The following is an 18,009-nucleotide window of genomic DNA, read 5'->3' as shown; positions in this document are numbered from 1 at the left end:
AAAATATTAAACTAATATTGAAGAAATGGATTAAGTGATAGGACAAAGTTTTTTTAAACTTAATTAAGTGACTATTCAAAACACAATGATAAATAAAGAAATTGAAACTATTGTTAAAATTACGTCAAAGGTGGGATGATGCGGATACTTAAGTATGTAACACATTGAATACAGTAATTGTTAAATAAATTAGGAAAATGAAACCAGGATGAAAACAATGCAAAGAATTTTATTAAATACACATTGGCAGTCTGCTGGCAGACAGATAAGAGGCACTATAACTTATCCAGGAAGTACGGCTGGCCGTTGCGCTGGGCTCGCGCAGTGAGTATCTCCACACCAGTGTCAGTCACGAGCAGTGTATGTTCGAATTGGGCTGACAACATTCCATCAGCTGTCACTGCTGTCCACTTGTCGGGCCACAGCTCATCGCGCCAAGTCCCTAAATCATCATCCGGGTGTAAGGTATGGGAGTAATCATATAATAAAATACAACATTTATATATTTTTATATCTCTTAAAGAGGATATTATCTTTATCATTAGTTTCATCACATTTTATTTAGCGCGTTTAAAAAACGAAAAATATTAGTAGGCATACATTGAAATACATATATTCACACAATTGTTATATAAACAAGTTTTTTAGGATGGAAAAAATAATTTTACAATGGAAAATTAATACATATGATATACCATTTTATTTTGAACAAACTACGTGTTTGTTTAAGTAGGTTTTAACATAAAAAAGTTATGATGTAACACACTGGGAAATAGAAATATAAGCGACTTTCAGTTAAGGTAAAATTGCAGGTAATTTTTATGCACAGAAAGAAAATAATTTCTTTTTACAATGATTTATTTGCACACAAACAGTATAGTAACATAAGTAGAATTTTATTAAAGTTGAAAATTTGTTGGTGCATCCATGGACGTCAGTCTTGGAGGATGAAATCTGTACCATACAGTACAGTTTTTAGCGACAATTGGTCCATGACTAAGCCCCTTTGTTGGAATCAGACAAGTACTTGTGTCTAGTATTTGTCAGTGGACCGTCAGCTGGATCAGAACCATGGCCAAATGCAGTTAGCGGACCGGGTTGATACTTTCGTTTTATGTTTAATCATTGGGGCCTGACCATCTCACCTATCCCTACCTACACCACCCTCTGCTAGCTTCAGGCTCAAGCTGATTAATTTGTTCAGTTTACGAAGATCTCTGAAGCATCCAGATTAAAGTAATTAGCGTGCCTGTGCAAATCTCCAATAGTCATCAATTGCAAGTCGCTGCCTGATTCCAAAATTTTATTTTAATATTTAAATTGTAAAAAAATAATAATTTTCCTGGTAACTTGATAATCTTGAAAATGTTAGATATTAAAATGACAAGTTTCCTGTTTAATGTTGATCAATGTGTAACACAACTGTTTAGCTTCAGGAGACTTTCAGAGTAATTTTAAACTTTTAGATTTATAACCTTTTGGAGTTTTGAACTTTTAATATTGTATAGCTTTGATATATTTAAATATTTATTACAATTTTAACAAGTATTTAATGTTAAAAAATTTTAATTTTCAATCTTTTTAAAGTAATGTTAAATAGTAATTAGTCATTGATCAATATTTGTAAAGAAGATTGAGATTGATTTTGTGAAGAATTTTTATTACAAGAAATTTTTATTTTGGAAGATAGCCAGGTTTTTTATTTAGTTTTTTGTGTGTGAGTGAATTTTATATTCAAAACAAGATATACTGTAAAAAACCTGTATTTTTGGAAAAAAAGGCTGAATGATAATAAATGCAAAGTTAAAGTGACTTGACTCGATATCCAGCAATTAAACTTACAATTGATCCAAATTTAAATGAATGTGTATTGTAATTCATTAAGAACACAGTACAAAATATATACACAATGCAAGTCACTAGCCATTGATTTATTAATAAGCTGATATAGTACAGCATAAGCATTCTAGTGGAAAATAATGTTCTACCTAATACAGTTGAAATAGAAATCATCGATTCAATAAAATTATGTTAACCCACATTCTTCAGAAGTGCGGTGATCCACACTCAAAATGTCCAATAAATACGAAATTTGTATAAATAGTAGACCCTTATTAACGACACTACAACCAGTGTCAGATCGGAGATTTATGTTCAGACCTTGTATCCTGTTATTTTACCCTTTCAGTGTTAACGTCCAGGTAACCAGATGTTTTAGAAATATGCATAAATTGCCAACATCCTGTTTAACAGACGTTTTTAAGAAAATATATAATACATAATATTTTTATGTGTATTTCATATCAATCCGTATTAAAAAATAAAAATACTTTCTGTTAAGTATTATATAGTGCACAGATACAGCTGATCCAATTAGAAACGATAATGAAAGTTTACGATCAGGTTGTCAATGACGTCTTAGCTAAGACGCTTTGTTTTCATAGTTGTTAGTCTTCTGTTTTGGCGAGTGCTCTGTTAGAACCAAATTGTGTGTGTGTGTAATTTAGGCGTGTAATGAAATATTATAAATCGTTCGAGGTCCCCACTGAGTGCAAATACTCTTACAAGAATAGTGAAGGAATAGTACCAGGAGGAATAGTAGAGTTGTAGGAGGATGACAACTTTTTAACTGATATTTCTGTTATCCTTTAAATATTTGTAAATAACCAAAATCATGTCAAGCCTATTCTATTGTTGTTCTATCCTAAAATCACTTATAACAAAAGTAGTAAAGTTAGTAAAGGACATGGACATTTGCCAATCAAGATATGCCTATGAACACTAAGGGTCCTGAAATAAGCACAGGACTGTTGGAGGTGGAATTAAAGAAAGAGAACACAATTAGGTTGAGCAAAATTATGAGTAAAATATGCTCAACCAATAACCAGTGTTCAAAAATTGTTATACGAACACCACTTTTATGAGGTGTTTGTATAAAAAAAATGAGTAATATACAACTTACAAAAAATGTTTAAATTGTATGTTTGAATTTACAATGTTTTATAACAAAGACAGATTTAATATTATTTTTGAATTTCGTCTGAACAAATGCTTGAATAAAATATAAAGTAAAATAATAAATAAAATAATTAACACCTTATAATAGATAAAATAACTCATACTTCTGACATACCCTGTGATATCATTGGCTCGATGGTGAAACAATGACCTGCTTTCATGACACCCACTGCTTTATTTTCTGAAAAATAAATAAACACTTCAAACACTGGAATGAGAACAGAAGAACAAGTATTTTTCTTTAGTCATGATGAATGTTTTGAATCCCAAGTTTATTTCGCAGTGATACTCTCCTGGTCTGAGTGCTAAGCCACAAAATAGTTATTTTTACTATTATGATATTATAACTATCAGTTTTATTCTAATTTAATTTTTGGTGAAAATTATCTTTCATAAATAAAAATTATTGGTAAATGTATTAGTAAGAGCAAAACTCGAGAATCGCTGGACCAACTTCCTCAAACATAATTCTAATTCAACAGAAACTTAACACCTGCTGACACTGTCCGCTGAAGTTTGTGAAAGAGACTGAAACATGTTTACAATATATAATCTTGAAAATGTAACAACACTTCTATTTTAACCTTTTCTATAATCACTGTTGAACACAGAGTTTATCAATATAGAAAAAAATTTCAGTGAAGACATTCTTCTAACTGTAAGTTTTAGAAAATATTAAGTATACTTTGATGTAACACTTAATCAGTAGTAGTAATGCGGATAGCAAAGACAAAGTTACTACATCACTTTTACTCCAGATTGGGCCAGTAACAAACAAACAATTTATTACATTGAAAATACTCTTAAACACTATTATAAAACCTGCTTTTATAAACAAAACTGTGAATGTTTGCACATAACGTACTCCAAACTGGTTGACCTCTTTGATATTGTTATCATTTTTACAGTAGCCTAAGGAAAAACAGAGTAATAGACACTAATATTCCTTAACGAGCCATTCTTTCCGACATAACAGTCCAAAAACAACATGACTTCTAACACACAAAAACTGTTATAAACAACTATTTTGTATGTTGCATGAACTTAATGAGGATTTAGTTCTTTTCCCCTTATACTAGAAGTAGATTATAAGCACTGGAGGTAATTCTTTGACTGAAAGAGGCTCCTCAAGCCTATGTCAAATCAACCATGCCAACAGGATATCTTAGGACTGGAAGTAGATTACAATAGCTAGAAGACACTTTTTGACCAAATTCTACATATGTAATAAGTATTCTTAATTTGGACAACAAGGCAAAATAAACTATGGCACCAGAAATACCTTAAACAGGAAGTAATAGACACTTTTGTGCTGAAATAGGCTTTTTAGACTTACGTATTGTATATTTTCTTTACCAGAGCAACAAAACAAACTCAATTATGGTGTTGGAAATGTAATTCATTATATTCAATATAATTCAGAACTAATAGTGCCCCTATAAGTGCAAAACCTGAAATAAGAGCCAGGTTTTAAAAAGGCCTCTGAAGCTCTTAAACCATGCATACTGAAAGAATAATATGTATGTAACTACTGTTTCAAAATTATCTTATTATATACATAATTAAAAAACTGCAGACTTCAACTTTAGTAGCATTCATATTTAGAAATCAATTCAAGTTATTTCATTGGTAATTTAAAAACGGTTTCATTTTCCAACTTCAGTAACCCAAAAAACTGCTCTATAAACCTAATGTCTATTTAATCTCAAATGGATCAGGAGATTGGAATATCTTCTAGTAATCATAACTTATCTCAGGTGTGTTTGATGTCATTCAAAAAGGATACACCTGTGGCATCCCTGTTATTTAACAGGAAATTGTGTACAAAGTTGTGTGTACTAGTGGTAAATTACAATATAAGGAATAAAAATTGAATATATTTTGGTATTGTGTTTTTAACATCAATATGTAAAAAAGTGTATACAAAACCAAAAATGCCATATTATTTATGATAACAAATAATGGTTTTTACAGATTGCTTATGCCATGATATGCTAACGGACTCAAAGGGTTAAACCTATTTTAATAATTCTGAAATAGACTGTTGAACAATAAACAGATTAAAATTATATTATAAACAATATATAGTATAAAAAAAGTGATGGTATATGATACTGACTGGCGTAGTGCGGTATACTAGGCGCTGTATGAAACAACTGATGGATGCCATGGCCGCAGTAACTCCTCACCACAGAGAACCCATGAGCTTGAGCGTGTTTCTGAATCACGTTGCCAATCTCACGGTACTTCTCTCCCGGCCTCACTGAAACCAAAATTTCATTAATGCCTACTTCACAAAGCAGTTCAGCTTAGGCTAGAATTTGTGAACATATGTATATAACACCTATAATACATAAAGAATACAAATAACAAAAAATGTATAAGATTGTTAAAGGTAATAAGGCAAAGAGGAGTGAATAGAAAATAAAAAAACCATGCAAGATAGAAAAAATTAAGATAAGGTTACAAATAGAATGAAGAGAGTACAAGACACAGAGGTAGTTTAAAGGTCTAATGGAGTGTGGGAGTGATGTTATGTAGGGAGGACCTATGTGGTAAGATTATTTAAATAATAGGAAGTATTATAACAGACTCCATAGATAATACAACAATATGAGTTTCTTTCTTATTATTACATATTGTGTTATTATAATTGTTCTTACATATTAGGGTGTAAAAATAATGTAATTTCTTTAATCACTCCACTCTTTCCCCACCTAATAATATATGGTTACGGTTTTGACAATTTTAAACATGGCATTACATTTTTGTATCAAAAGATGTTTATACAAGTAAAGAATTGAAGGTACTTTACGATTAAACAGAGGCCACCGATAATAAACGGGATTTAGCAACTTTGGGTGAGCAGTTACACAACAACTACTAATGGTTAGAATAGGTCAGATTAGGCGATTTAGGTTTTTAGTCTTTTTTCAGTGTTCAGCGGATTATTTTAGTGGTGTACCCGGTCTTTCTTTTTTCGAAATCCATTCTACAAGGGATTTCGTAAGTAAGTAGAAATTTTATAGTCGAATTACAATTTTTATAAGGGAAATTTGTTGTCCACTAATGTTAGCTCTCTTTTACAGGGATTATTGTACTATATTGATACAAAAAACTCAGACGAAATCGGAATGTACTGAATTAACCTGTTGACGAGTGCGCACGGCATTTGCCGTGCTGCTATGACGGTCCATACTGAGTACCTCACTGACCAGTGACAGACTTTTATGGAGTAAAATAAACAAAATCTTTTAAATGTTAATAAACTTGTTTATTATAGTTTAAATGCATATAAAAATACATTGTAGATTGTTAAAAGCAGTAATCTCGTTTTAAAACTTTACTAGTGTGTGATACTGCTCAAAACAAGGATATATACAAAGGGCGACATCACATGTTGAACATTCATAGCTGGTTTCTATTCTTCTTTGTCCAGTTCGAGTGGTGTGTTTGCACACAGCACTGCCTGAGTAGTTTACGCCTCTTTGTGTCATTCTGGGGGAGTGGCCTTATAAAATGGCGACCTTGGAGGCGTAGCGGGTCTTGTGTCCCGTCACCGTAAAATAGTTTTAAAAGTTATCACCAGGTGGCATCACAATACAGGACTAGCAACACTGTACAGAGACACTATTAGGAACAACTTAAAAGTTCCAAAAATCTGCTAGACGTCACAGGAAGTCAGTGAAAACGAACTGACAGTCATTAGTCTGAACGGAAAATGCCGTGCTCCCTCATATGGGACCAAACGGCAAATGCTGTGCACACTCATTTGGGTATGTTTTGCGGCACTCGTCAACAGGTTAATAATGCAACATTGCAAGAGAGTACAAGTTACTTTAATATTAGTTAAAGACTACTTTCAATAGAAATTTAATATTTAACAGAAAATAGTTTACTTACAGTTTTCACTTTTAGTCTGTGCCAATAGTAACAGAAAGTGACACGAGGAAGTCTTCAGTAACTTTTAATCCTTTTTTAGTTCAGTTTCCAATTGCTTACATAGCTTCGCTTTATTTAAGCAATTGGAAATTAAATATTTAACATCTCATATAAAGATTATTTTATTAACCCTTTGAGTGCCACGGGTACTTTCCGAAGGCATATGCATAAAGTGCCACTCTGTTTTTCGCATATTTGTAAGCTTTTGGGAAAAAAGCTGTTGTAAAATAACTACCAAACAGATTTCCATCATTTTGTTGTTGTTTTTTTTTTCTTATTAAATGCAGAATATGATACATATCGTTACAAATAAAATTTGATTTTAAAAATATAAAAATTTCAGTATTTATAAAAAAAGTGTTTTACTTTTGTATAAAAAGTTAAGTTTCGACCTAATGTGTGTGTATACGGTATTTTTAAGATTTTTTTTCTTTATACCATGATAAAGGCCATATGATTATAAATAAAACCCATGTGTAATATCTTATTCTAGAATTTTAAAAACATGGCATTATATGTATTAACAAAATGCTGCCCGGTACCGACATTTTATAAACTGTACTTCATTTGTCAGAGTTTAGAAATTACTTAGTAATGATGTAGTTTTCCCAATAAATCTAATAAAACATTAATACAACACAAATAATTATGATTAGTAAATTTAGAAACTAATACTTGCTAACATATTTACATAAAAGTTTACATTTACTAAATAATAACCCTAATAATATTTACACTGAAAAATTCACGTTTTTCGCTTGAACACAACTCAAATCATACATTACTTTTGTAAAGAAATACAGTAAAATACTATATAAGTTACTATTTTATTTTGTATTTACTCAAATGCTTGGTTATCGGCACATAAACAACAAGAAAGGCCGTTACGCAACACGGTACTCGTCCGCTACGTCACGTGACTGTAAGACAGAATCATCGTACAGGTACTTATCACAGCCCACTATTTTTGGACGAGTTTTCCTTATCAGAGATCAAAATAAACTTCATTATACGTTCCTTCTTCCATAATGAATCGAAAAATACTCGATGAGTCATACTTCTTATCTTGAAATCGTCTCCAAATAGACACACACGAATGACCTGACATTTCCGAATAATGAAACGTTGTTCTTATAGTTTTTGATTTAATTGATTGTCGTAATAACTTGTACATTCCAAAATAGGTTAAATAAAGTCAGTTGTTTTTAACAATGTAATTTATTTTGTCCCCGATAAGGAAAACTCGTCCAAAAATAGTGGCATCTTGATAAGTACACAAACAACATAAGTTTCACAGATAAAATAGTAGAGAAACAACATAAAACTCGTATTTATTGATAGTTTGGAACCTATTGAATACAGCCGTCTGATTATTTGGCCAAAATAATCTTGTACTATATAAAATACTATCGAAATACAAAACGTCAAAATTGGCGACGCTGGCACTTTATGCACTTTTTGTAGCGTCAAAATTAGCGACGCTGTGGCACTCAAAGGGTTAAATGCCAATTTTAATCATGAAGTTTTAATTAACTGCTTTTTAATAAACAAATTTTTAAGTAATTAGAGAAATTATTCTAAAAGTAATCCTGACTATATATACCCATAACTAATACATAATTTTAAACTGGAATCATAAGCGCTGAGACTAATAACAAAATTATGTCGAGATTTTGTGGGTTTTTCCGATCTCTACACATGTACATCCTTTCCTATTTTTGTATTAAAAATTCTATTATGTTCTCAGTATCATTAACTACTGGAATAAGTTTTCTTAACATATTCACGACGACGTGTACCTCATCGGGTACATGCGAACTTTCACAACTGCCGTAGTGTACCCGTTCGGCATCTGTAAAGTGCGTTGTGCGCCCAATGGGGTACGCGTTGCTATGCATTTCATTATTGCGTTTTTATTGTTTGCCTATCTTGGTGGTTTATTAAATTTGATCCCACACTTAATAAATACCTCAGACTATTGTGTACCCCGTTGGGTGCACGATAGCTTAATTTTAAGGTAAATTAATTGTAACCCTTTGAGTACATAGGGAAAAATTTTAAAAAACATAATAAAATAATTGTTTTTATACAAAATTGTGAAGCCTACATACCTTTCTCATTATACTTAAAGACGTTTGAAGTTAAAAAAACTTATTACCATTACTACATTACAATTTTGTGTATAGATCCTCTAAAACTGGGGAAGCATGTACACAAAGTTACCAATGTTAATCGCTTTGTCCAGACACTCCCACGTGACCTGGACCAGTTTCTTGGCTGCTGGACTCACATCTCCCACCAAGAACGTCTCGTTGAGGTCTCCATGGAAGTTACGATGATACACTGTCACGTCCACTGCAATATAAAATACTCAAATTACTGACTCTCCTCTATACTTGAAAATATATAGTAACACAATATTTTCTTAATACTTCTGTAAGTTTTTTTACTACACATAATTTGACATTATATAAACTAGACGTTAACTACATGTTTTATTGATAAAGAGAAAATTTGGCAAATACAACAATTTTCCACTAGCAAAATATAATATTATTATTGACTAACCATTACAGATATCACCGTTGGCAAGAGGCCTCAGGTCCGGAATGCCGTGGCAAATTACTTCGTTAACAGAGGTACAACACGATCTGGGGAACTGATAGTAGTTGAGTGGTGACGGATAACAGTCCCGTTCGATACAAGCTTCATGGACGACTCTGTCTATCTCATCTGTTGTCACACCGACATCGACCACCTTGGCCGCTTCGTCTAGCACCTCTCTGCCCAACTAAAAATAAATTGCTGGATGGCTTATAGATTTCTGTGAAAGGGAGAGGTTGTCTTGCCTCAGACTTAAACCTATTTTAATATTGTAGATACAACAGACTGATTGCAAGTTATTTCATATTATATTTGTTTATTTCTTAAATAATACTGTGTTGAGTTGATTTTATAATTTATATTTCAAAGTTAAATAAAAGAAATTTATAAAATTGTAGTTCAAATTAAATAAACTTGCAGGATTGTTAACAAATACATACAACCATACAGAAAATATCCTACACAAATAAGATAATATATTACAAAAATAAACATAGAACACAACAATGTATTTTAATTGTGTAGATTTAATTTGTCATACATATTAAGAAATCCAAAAAACTTTAATTACTTACTTACTGAAAATAAAAACATTTACTTTATAGTCAATTTATTAGTACATTTGAAAGATCAATAGAAAACCTATATTGAGGTTAACACGTAAAAGGTTGCAAGAGGGTAATTTTATCATGCTCACTTTTCATCATATTTTTTGGTTTTACTTCAGTAGGAAATCTCAAAATATCTTGTGATTAGTTTGACTAACCGTGTCTCAAAATATAGTACTTTAATTTAACTGCAAACAAAACTGTGTCAATAAAACATAGATTGCAAGTATCGTGAAATTTGCTGTAAAATTTAGGCAACGCAGGAGGTCAAGTGATAGCTAATTGCAGGTGCTTTTTTAAGCATGGAAATAAAAAGATTTGTTTGTACTTCAAAAGAAAATATGTCTAATCAAAGAACAACTAGCAAAATGTAAATTCAGTTTATAAGTGAGTGATTGTATTTATAAATATAAATGTTTGTATAATGGAATTGTGTGAAGGGGACAACAAAATGTTAATAACTTTGAAAAGATAGTTACAGAACAGATGTGAAGATGTTGTGAAGAAATATATGAAAAGAGATCAGACGAGTTCCTAAACACTGATATTGTTAATCACAATAATACTACAGAATTTTGAAAATTGCTACAAACTGCTGCAGGTGCGACTCTAGCGTGTTAACAATAAAAAAACAGTCCAATGCCTATATAACTGTACTGTTCAGTATTGCAGTACATTGTTGCATAACATATCTAATTACTTTTAATAAGTTGCAGTAATTAGAAAACTTACTAAATTGACTTAATTCAAAGTTAAATTTACTTAGGCTTCATATGTAATTTCTATTACCACAGATGCCATGGTTAATCCCCACAACATACAAACTCTCTCTGAATAATGAAGAGTATACTGTATCTAAATTGAAATAAAAACAATGAGTTTATTCAGTTACAAAATACAATATAACAAATTACATTCATTTCAATATTTAATAAACCTACAAGCACTTGAAACATTTTGAGATCTGAAGTTTATAACTGTATTATAACAACCTAATATCTCTTACCTTACAAGCGACTCTCATGCCCTCAATCTCTTCATCTGACAGTGTTTTTATTTGAGCAACTTGTTTGACCTGCTGTTCCGATACGGGTAGCCCTGTGGGATGAGTGGCGTAGTCAGGGCGGGGGATGTGGGATGGCACACACCGTGCAGGCGTCTGGGGGAATGGCCGCAGTTTTCCCGTAAATTTTTGATGTGGCCATGGGTCGTACTGGTCCGGATATCCTGGACCTTCTACACCCTCACCTTCTGTAACACGGGCGAGTACTGACTTCCTTCCATAGGAAAAGAAAAAGTGGGATGGTGACAAATTAGATTAGTAATGAAATTAAAGTAAGTTTATAATCGTATTTATTCATTAATTGCAAACCCAGATAAAAGTAAACGGCCATACTTGTGGTGTTCTAAGAAGGGACCTGATTGAATGTCAGAAGTCATTTTAGAACAGGACCTGATTGAATGTCAGAAGTCATTTTAGAACAAAGTTTATTTTTTTGTTCAACAATGAGTTCTCTGTTGCAAGCATAAAGCATTACAAAGTTTTGTAAATACTCAACTAACATTCATATTTTAAAAATTTGCATTTTAAATAAATTTAAAAAAAGTGGTGTAATTTTGATTTGATAGAGGGATAAAGTGGATACATGTATCATTGCTTAAAAGGTGTGCCAAATAACCCAAAACTGTGTAGCTCCCCTAGTATATTATATATAGCAACTAGTGGAATATTTGACAGATATATTAAATTTGACATTAAATAACTTGAGCAAGTAATTAAAATCTGAAATAGTTCTTCCAACTCAGTTGAAAGAAGTATTTTTGGGTTTTTGGGGGACAGATATCAATCTACAAACCACTTAATATAGTGCTTATATCTACAAACTTTAGAAAGAGGGTAGTTTGGGCTCTGGTACACAAAATCTACTTAAAATTAATTAAAATATAATCACATTTTGTTAAGTGTTTTATTGAGATGATTCAAGGAATAGCAGAATTACAGACACTGACCATAACTATGTATTCAGGTAACATGTTCACATACAACTTTTCTGTTGTTACGGCATGTTCAGGATTATGATACTGGATTTATTATGTTAGATGCATGCTTAACCCCTAAAAAAAATCAAAACAGTTGTATTTACAACTTTAATAAACTTTCCTTTGGTGGTAAGCATTTTTTTAAATAGAGGATTAATCTCTTACTACTGTTAATGCTACAACATTTTAAATATATAATAACTCTAATTAACTAGCTGGTAATAAAGAACTTTAACTGAAATGAACAGAAGTTTGGCTCTATTCATAAAATAAACTTACTTGCAATTTTGTGTAACACTTTGTGATCTTTCCAATTTCCTTTGAAGCATTCCTGTAAAAAGTCATAATAATGGTATTAGTCCAACAATTTATTGATTTTTAAAATTTAATCACCAATCAAGGCTATTTTGGGAATAGAATTTTGTACTTATAATTATAAAGATAATAACAAATATTGTAGAAGATATCTTTTTGAAAAGAATGGTGTTTGTGTGAAGACTCAATTTAACCCTAATGTCAGCGAAGCATAAAATCGCTAGATTCTCATGAAAATAAAATGAGGCCGCCACGCATAAACAGTGTAAGATCAAATTATTTAATAATAATTTTTGAACCTCTTATGACTATAGTAAAAACATATAAAAAATCCAAATATTTTAAAATGGTCAAGCAACCATTATTGGATCAGTTCATATGAACTGACCCTTTAGGTATTGTGAATATTTTATTGCATAAATATTTCCCACAACTATTATAATCAAGCATATTTCGTGCTAAATAGAAATTAAATCTTAAAATTTGTTGTATAATAATAAAAATGTTTTTTGCAAAGATCTGTAGAAGGGTAAAATAAAATTTCCGCAACAATCAGTGCAGGCTGCGGTAACCATGCTAAACCTCCATAGAGGATTACTATGTTAGCTTCATTCGACACCTGAATTTAACATTTTTAGTTTATTAGGTCGTTTCAACACATGATTATCATAAATGTTAATAAAAACAGTTTAGTAATTGTAATAAATTCAAATTGAAAAAAACCTGAAGTTGATACAATACTTGTAAAAAAGTATTTTTCCTTAGCTTATTTGGAAATTAATATTCTGGAACTACGACGATAATGCTTTACTGTATTTTAATGATGAAAAACAATAAAGACTAGGCCTATGGTATAAGAAATACATTAATTTGTTTCTTAAAATTTTCTATAGATAAATAATGTAACATAATAATGCAATAATGTTTTTCTATTAAAAATAATGTATTGCTCACCACTGTAATAGTTAAACATATTTATTTATAACTATAATGTAGCTATGGTGGGAAGGGTTGATTTAATACAGATTTTGAGTTCAGCTTAATTTCACCTTCCATTTAATGCAGTCTGAAATTTGCTTAGATGGACATTGATTCCACGTTTCAGGAATGACAGCATCAGATTTCAGACACTGCAATAGTGGAAGGTTAAAATGCTGCCAACTCAACATTTGTATAACTAATTATGCCACTGCAAGGCTGATTATGAAACCTCAAATTTAACTCTCTATGGCTCTGCTATTAACAGCTGTCGTTGTTGGATTTGGAATATTCAAAGAACACCCCTCCAGGCACAAAGGACCTGCAGATAATGGACTGATCCATTACAACAGGTTAGAGACATGAACACTGTACTTTATAGAGCATTAGCATTAAAGAGATTTAAAGACTTTTCCGATAAGACAAGAACTTTTCTGATTCATGTTCAGCGATGATTTTACATGGAAATAGGCTAGTTACAAAAATACTGATTCCTCCACAAGTACCTATTAACTGCATTGTGAAAAGTTTACAAAATTGGATTGTTTAATCCTCCTAAGGAGTTGAAAAGGGAGTAAAAATGCATGTCATATACTAACCGTAGGGCCTAGAAACATACATATAGGCCTCAATAATAAAGGAGACATGGGAAATGGGCTAACTACCAGAGCCAGAGGGTTAAGACTAATGGCCTTAATCTTTTTTTTAGACAAAACAAAATGTTTGTTAGTGTCCTCAGTCTAAGCTACTTCATTATTTTGGAGTACCCATTACCAAAGCCTGTTTGAAATCACTCTCAAGTCATATCTGTAGACTACTATTAATATTCGGGAGGATGAATAGCATAAGGTAAAACATCAAAATAATAGTTACAGACACTGACAGTTAACTTCACAAATACTTAAGTTAAGAAATGCTTAACCTTTATATTATTAAAACATTTTTTAATATTTTATCAATATATTATGGCTACTGAATAGAGGCAACCTTTTTGCAATGCTATCATTAACAAAACCTTATGGTATTGTCAAAAATGGGTTATTTTTATTCTAAAATCTGTTCAGTAAATATTACATTGATCTGTTTATAGAACATAGGCTTATCTCAGAAAGTTCATAATCCTTGCTTAGGTGTACTAAAAATAGAACTAAGCCTAGGTTCTGTAAATAAAGCAGGTTAAGGCAAAATACCTAGTGTTATAAAGAAAGTGTATGTTATGAAAACTAAAAAATTACCTGTGAACAAAAATATGAACCTTGAATTCCTAGTTTAACACAAGTTGGACACTGTAATTTCGCAATTTCATTGCACCCGGGTGATTCACATACTCTAGATGCAGCCGAAGCCATTTTAATACCTCTACGGCTCTACCTCTTCACTTCTAAAAGTTAAAAGTAAATTCTCTGATTCTTTTTTTAACATATTGTAACGTCTTTAATACTTCTATGGAACATAGAAGATATAAACACAAATACCCACTCAACGAAAATGCAGCTCGACATCTTAGACTTTAATGTTTCGTTAGGTTTTATGTATATATATATATATATATATATACATACATATATATATACATACATATATATATATATATACATACATACATATATATATATATATGTATATATATATATATATATATATATATATATATATATATATTTAACCGAACGCACACACAGACACGTATATCTATATGTATTGTTTAAATATCTTTAAAGTTAATTGTATTTTCAGTGCGTGAATTTCCTAATTCACAAAAACACACTGTAGTCCACCCTCTGTACAAGAGAAGAGCGAGGAACGTTTGTAGTAATTTCAGACCTATTTCGCTCGTTACAACCTTTTCTAAGATATTTGAGAGAATGTTTCTGGATATATTGTTGTCTTTTCTGGCGAGGAATGGAGTTCTTTCTGCAAGTCAGTTTTGTTTCATTAAAGGAAAATCAACCTCTGACGCAGTTGACTCTGTTATTTAATTTTTGACACAAGCTCTAGACTCGGGCAATTCAGCTATGGGATTGTTTTTCGACTTGACCAAGGCCTTTGATATGGTTAATCACAACATTTTGCTAAAAAGACTCCACCTACTTGGCATTAGAGGTGTATCATACTGTTGGATTTCATCTTACCTACGTGGGAGGACGCAATCAGTTCAGCTTCCTTTTTTGGACAGCTATAGCTGTCAAAGAACAGCCTATTAAGAGGAATCCCGCAGGGTTCAGTACTAGAACCAATCCTGTTCCTCTTGTTTGTGAATGACCTTCCAAACTGCATCTCTGGTCCCAATGCCAAAATTTGTCTTTTTGCAGACGATACATCCCTCGCAGTGAAAGCCCCAAACCACTTGGACCTCATGACTCTGGCTTCTGAAGAAACACAAAAAATATCTCTGTGGTTTCAGCATAACCAACTCGTAGTAAATAACGTGAAAACTCAAATGATTAATTTTTGCATCAGAAGTTCTCAGGATTTGGAGGAAATTACATTCCGTTTGGGGGATGTTTCTAGGCGAGAGAGAGAGAGAGAGAGAGAGAGAGAGAGAGAGAGAGAGAGAGAGAGAGAGAGAGAGAGAGATTCTTTATTTACAATCTTAAAGATTGAAATTGTGTCAAAAATTAATACATTCAGTAAAACAGTCTTATTTAGCGAGATCACCTCCAACAGGTAAATGTTCACCACAGTAAGTATGCGCCACTTTCTGAAAGGCTCTCGACAGCTCTCCTTCCAGTTCAGGCCAGCCATTACTCTTAGTGCTCTCTTTTGCAGGACTAGCACACGTTGGATGTTATGGAGAGAGGTGCTTCCTCAAAGCTGGATCCCATACCTGAGGTGACTTTCGAAGAGGGAGTGGTAAGGGATTTTAAGGGCTTCTACTGTACTAATAGATTTAATGCGTCTCAGAGCGAATATAGCACTGCTTAGTCTTCTGCACAGCTCGTCCACGTGATCAACCCATGACAGTCTGTTGTCTATAATTAAGCCAAGATGTTTTGTAGCTTCGACGACCTGAAGACCTTGACACCCTCTGATCTCGTCTCTCTTGTTGCCCATATTCATTTGCTTGGTTTTTCCTTCATTGAAGACGAGGTCATTCATGGAGCAATATTCAATGGCCAAGTTAAGTGCAACGTAGGATTTCACTTCTATATCTTCTATGGTTTTGCTTGAGGCAACGAGCACAGTATCATCGGCGTACATGATTGATTTGATGAATGGAACAGTGTATGATGGAAGGTCATATGTAAACAGAGTGAATATTACTGGCCCCAAAACAGACCCCTGGGGTACGCCCCTTGTAACAGGTAGCAGTTGTGACCTGCATGTAGTAATTCTCCCATTCACTTTCTTCTTCAGTTCAACAAGTTGGGTTCGGCCTGTCAAATAGCTCTGGAACCATTCTAAGGCGACACTCTGAAAGCCAAGTTCTTCACGCTTTGTCAAGACAAGACTGTGGCTAAGGCAATCGAAAGCCTTACTTAGATCAAGGTATATACTGGTAATGTTCTCCCCATCTTCGAGCTTATCCACAACCTATTCAACCATCTCGACTAGAGCTGTGACAGTGGACTTATACTTTTGCAAGCCATGTTGGCTATTTAGACTGATCCTGTTGCTTTCCAGGTGATTTGCGATTCTAATCAGGACAATCTTCTCGATAAGTTTAGAAAAGGTAGACACTAAGGAGGTAGGTCTGTAATTCCCCAACTCATGTCTACTACCTTTCTTATGTAATGGAATCACTTTTGACGTTTTCATCTTGCTCGGAAAGATGCCCTGAGACAAACTTAAATTGACTATATACAGCAGAGGTGTCAACAATTCTTCTTGGCAGTGCTTGACCATAATAGAGGAGAAATCATCTAGGTCCGATGAAGTCTTGCTATTTAGACTGCTAATAGTGTTGAGCAATTCTTGCTGAAAGGTAGGAATCAACGCTGTCATTGGGGTTGCCACATCAAGTTCTGTATGCTGTTCACTACGGGGTTTCCGGTCTTGAATGATCTTAAGAATCTCCTCAGCTACAGATGAGAAGTGGACATTGAAACAATTAGCAAGCTCCATAGGATCTTCAACTCTGAGTATGTCTCTTACCATCAGGTATGTTACGTCCTCAGGTTCTTGTTGTTTGGACTTCCTTTCGCTATTGATCACATTCCAGATCGCCTTGGATTTTATCAAGGACTTGGAAATGTAGCTGGCAGTAGCTTCACGTCTCAGTGACCTAAGCTTAAGGTCATAGCCTTTTTTTAGGTTATTTGACATTAATTTGTCTTCTTCTTTTCCACTTAAAATAAATCCGTCCGTAAAATAAAACCTATCAAAGTTTTCTAATACCAGAGTGACCTTGGCTGCTTACTATGGGCTTATCTACCCATTTCTCACGTATGCGGTAGTCATTTGGTGATGTGAAAGTGTACTTACAAAATTCGTTTTTAAACTCCAGAAAAGGGCGTTAAGGGCGGTTTTTGGGAAACCGTGTAGAACTTCTTGTAGGTCGCTT

The 18,009-nt window shown here is 32.8% G+C and overlaps 1 protein-coding gene across 1 annotated transcript; it reads right to left on the bottom strand.

Moving 5' to 3' along the window:
- Window positions 1-211: 211 nt before the first annotated feature.
- LOC124359408 (methionine aminopeptidase 1-like) lies at window positions 212-14,900 on the bottom strand. Its single transcript, XM_046812126.1, has 8 exons — window positions 14,741-14,900; window positions 12,492-12,543; window positions 11,179-11,423; window positions 9,529-9,751; window positions 9,184-9,315; window positions 5,138-5,281; window positions 3,134-3,199; window positions 212-442 (listed from the first exon to the last, which is right to left on the bottom strand). Exons 1-8 carry the CDS (start codon window positions 14,852-14,854, stop codon window positions 276-278), a joined length of 1,143 nt encoding a protein of 380 aa, XP_046668082.1. The 5' UTR covers window positions 14,855-14,900; the 3' UTR covers window positions 212-275.
- Between the last annotated feature and the right edge of the window lie 3,109 nt (window positions 14,901-18,009).

The sequence above is a fragment of the Homalodisca vitripennis genome, chromosome 4 (assembly GCF_021130785.1).
Source record: "Homalodisca vitripennis isolate AUS2020 chromosome 4, UT_GWSS_2.1, whole genome shotgun sequence".
Classification (NCBI taxonomy): domain Eukaryota; kingdom Metazoa; phylum Arthropoda; class Insecta; order Hemiptera; family Cicadellidae; genus Homalodisca; species Homalodisca vitripennis.
The sequence above is the reverse complement of the archived record's forward strand: the minus strand, read 5'-3'. Positions and strand labels throughout refer to the sequence as shown.

Bases quoted from the DNA above. Each gene is read 5' to 3' on its own strand.
- LOC124359408 (XM_046812126.1), bottom strand. From the start codon at position 14,854: ATGGCTTCGGCTGCATCTAGAGTATGTGAATCACCCGGGTGCAATGAA. The intron at 12,544-14,740 runs GTAATTTTTTAG...GACTTTTTACAG, and splicing joins GTTCATATTTTTGTTCACAG to GAATGCTTCAAAGGAAATTG. The intron at 5,282-9,183 runs GTAACTTTGTGT...TTTTGGTTTCAG, and splicing joins GGACAAAGCGATTAACATTG to TGAGGCCGGGAGAGAAGTAC.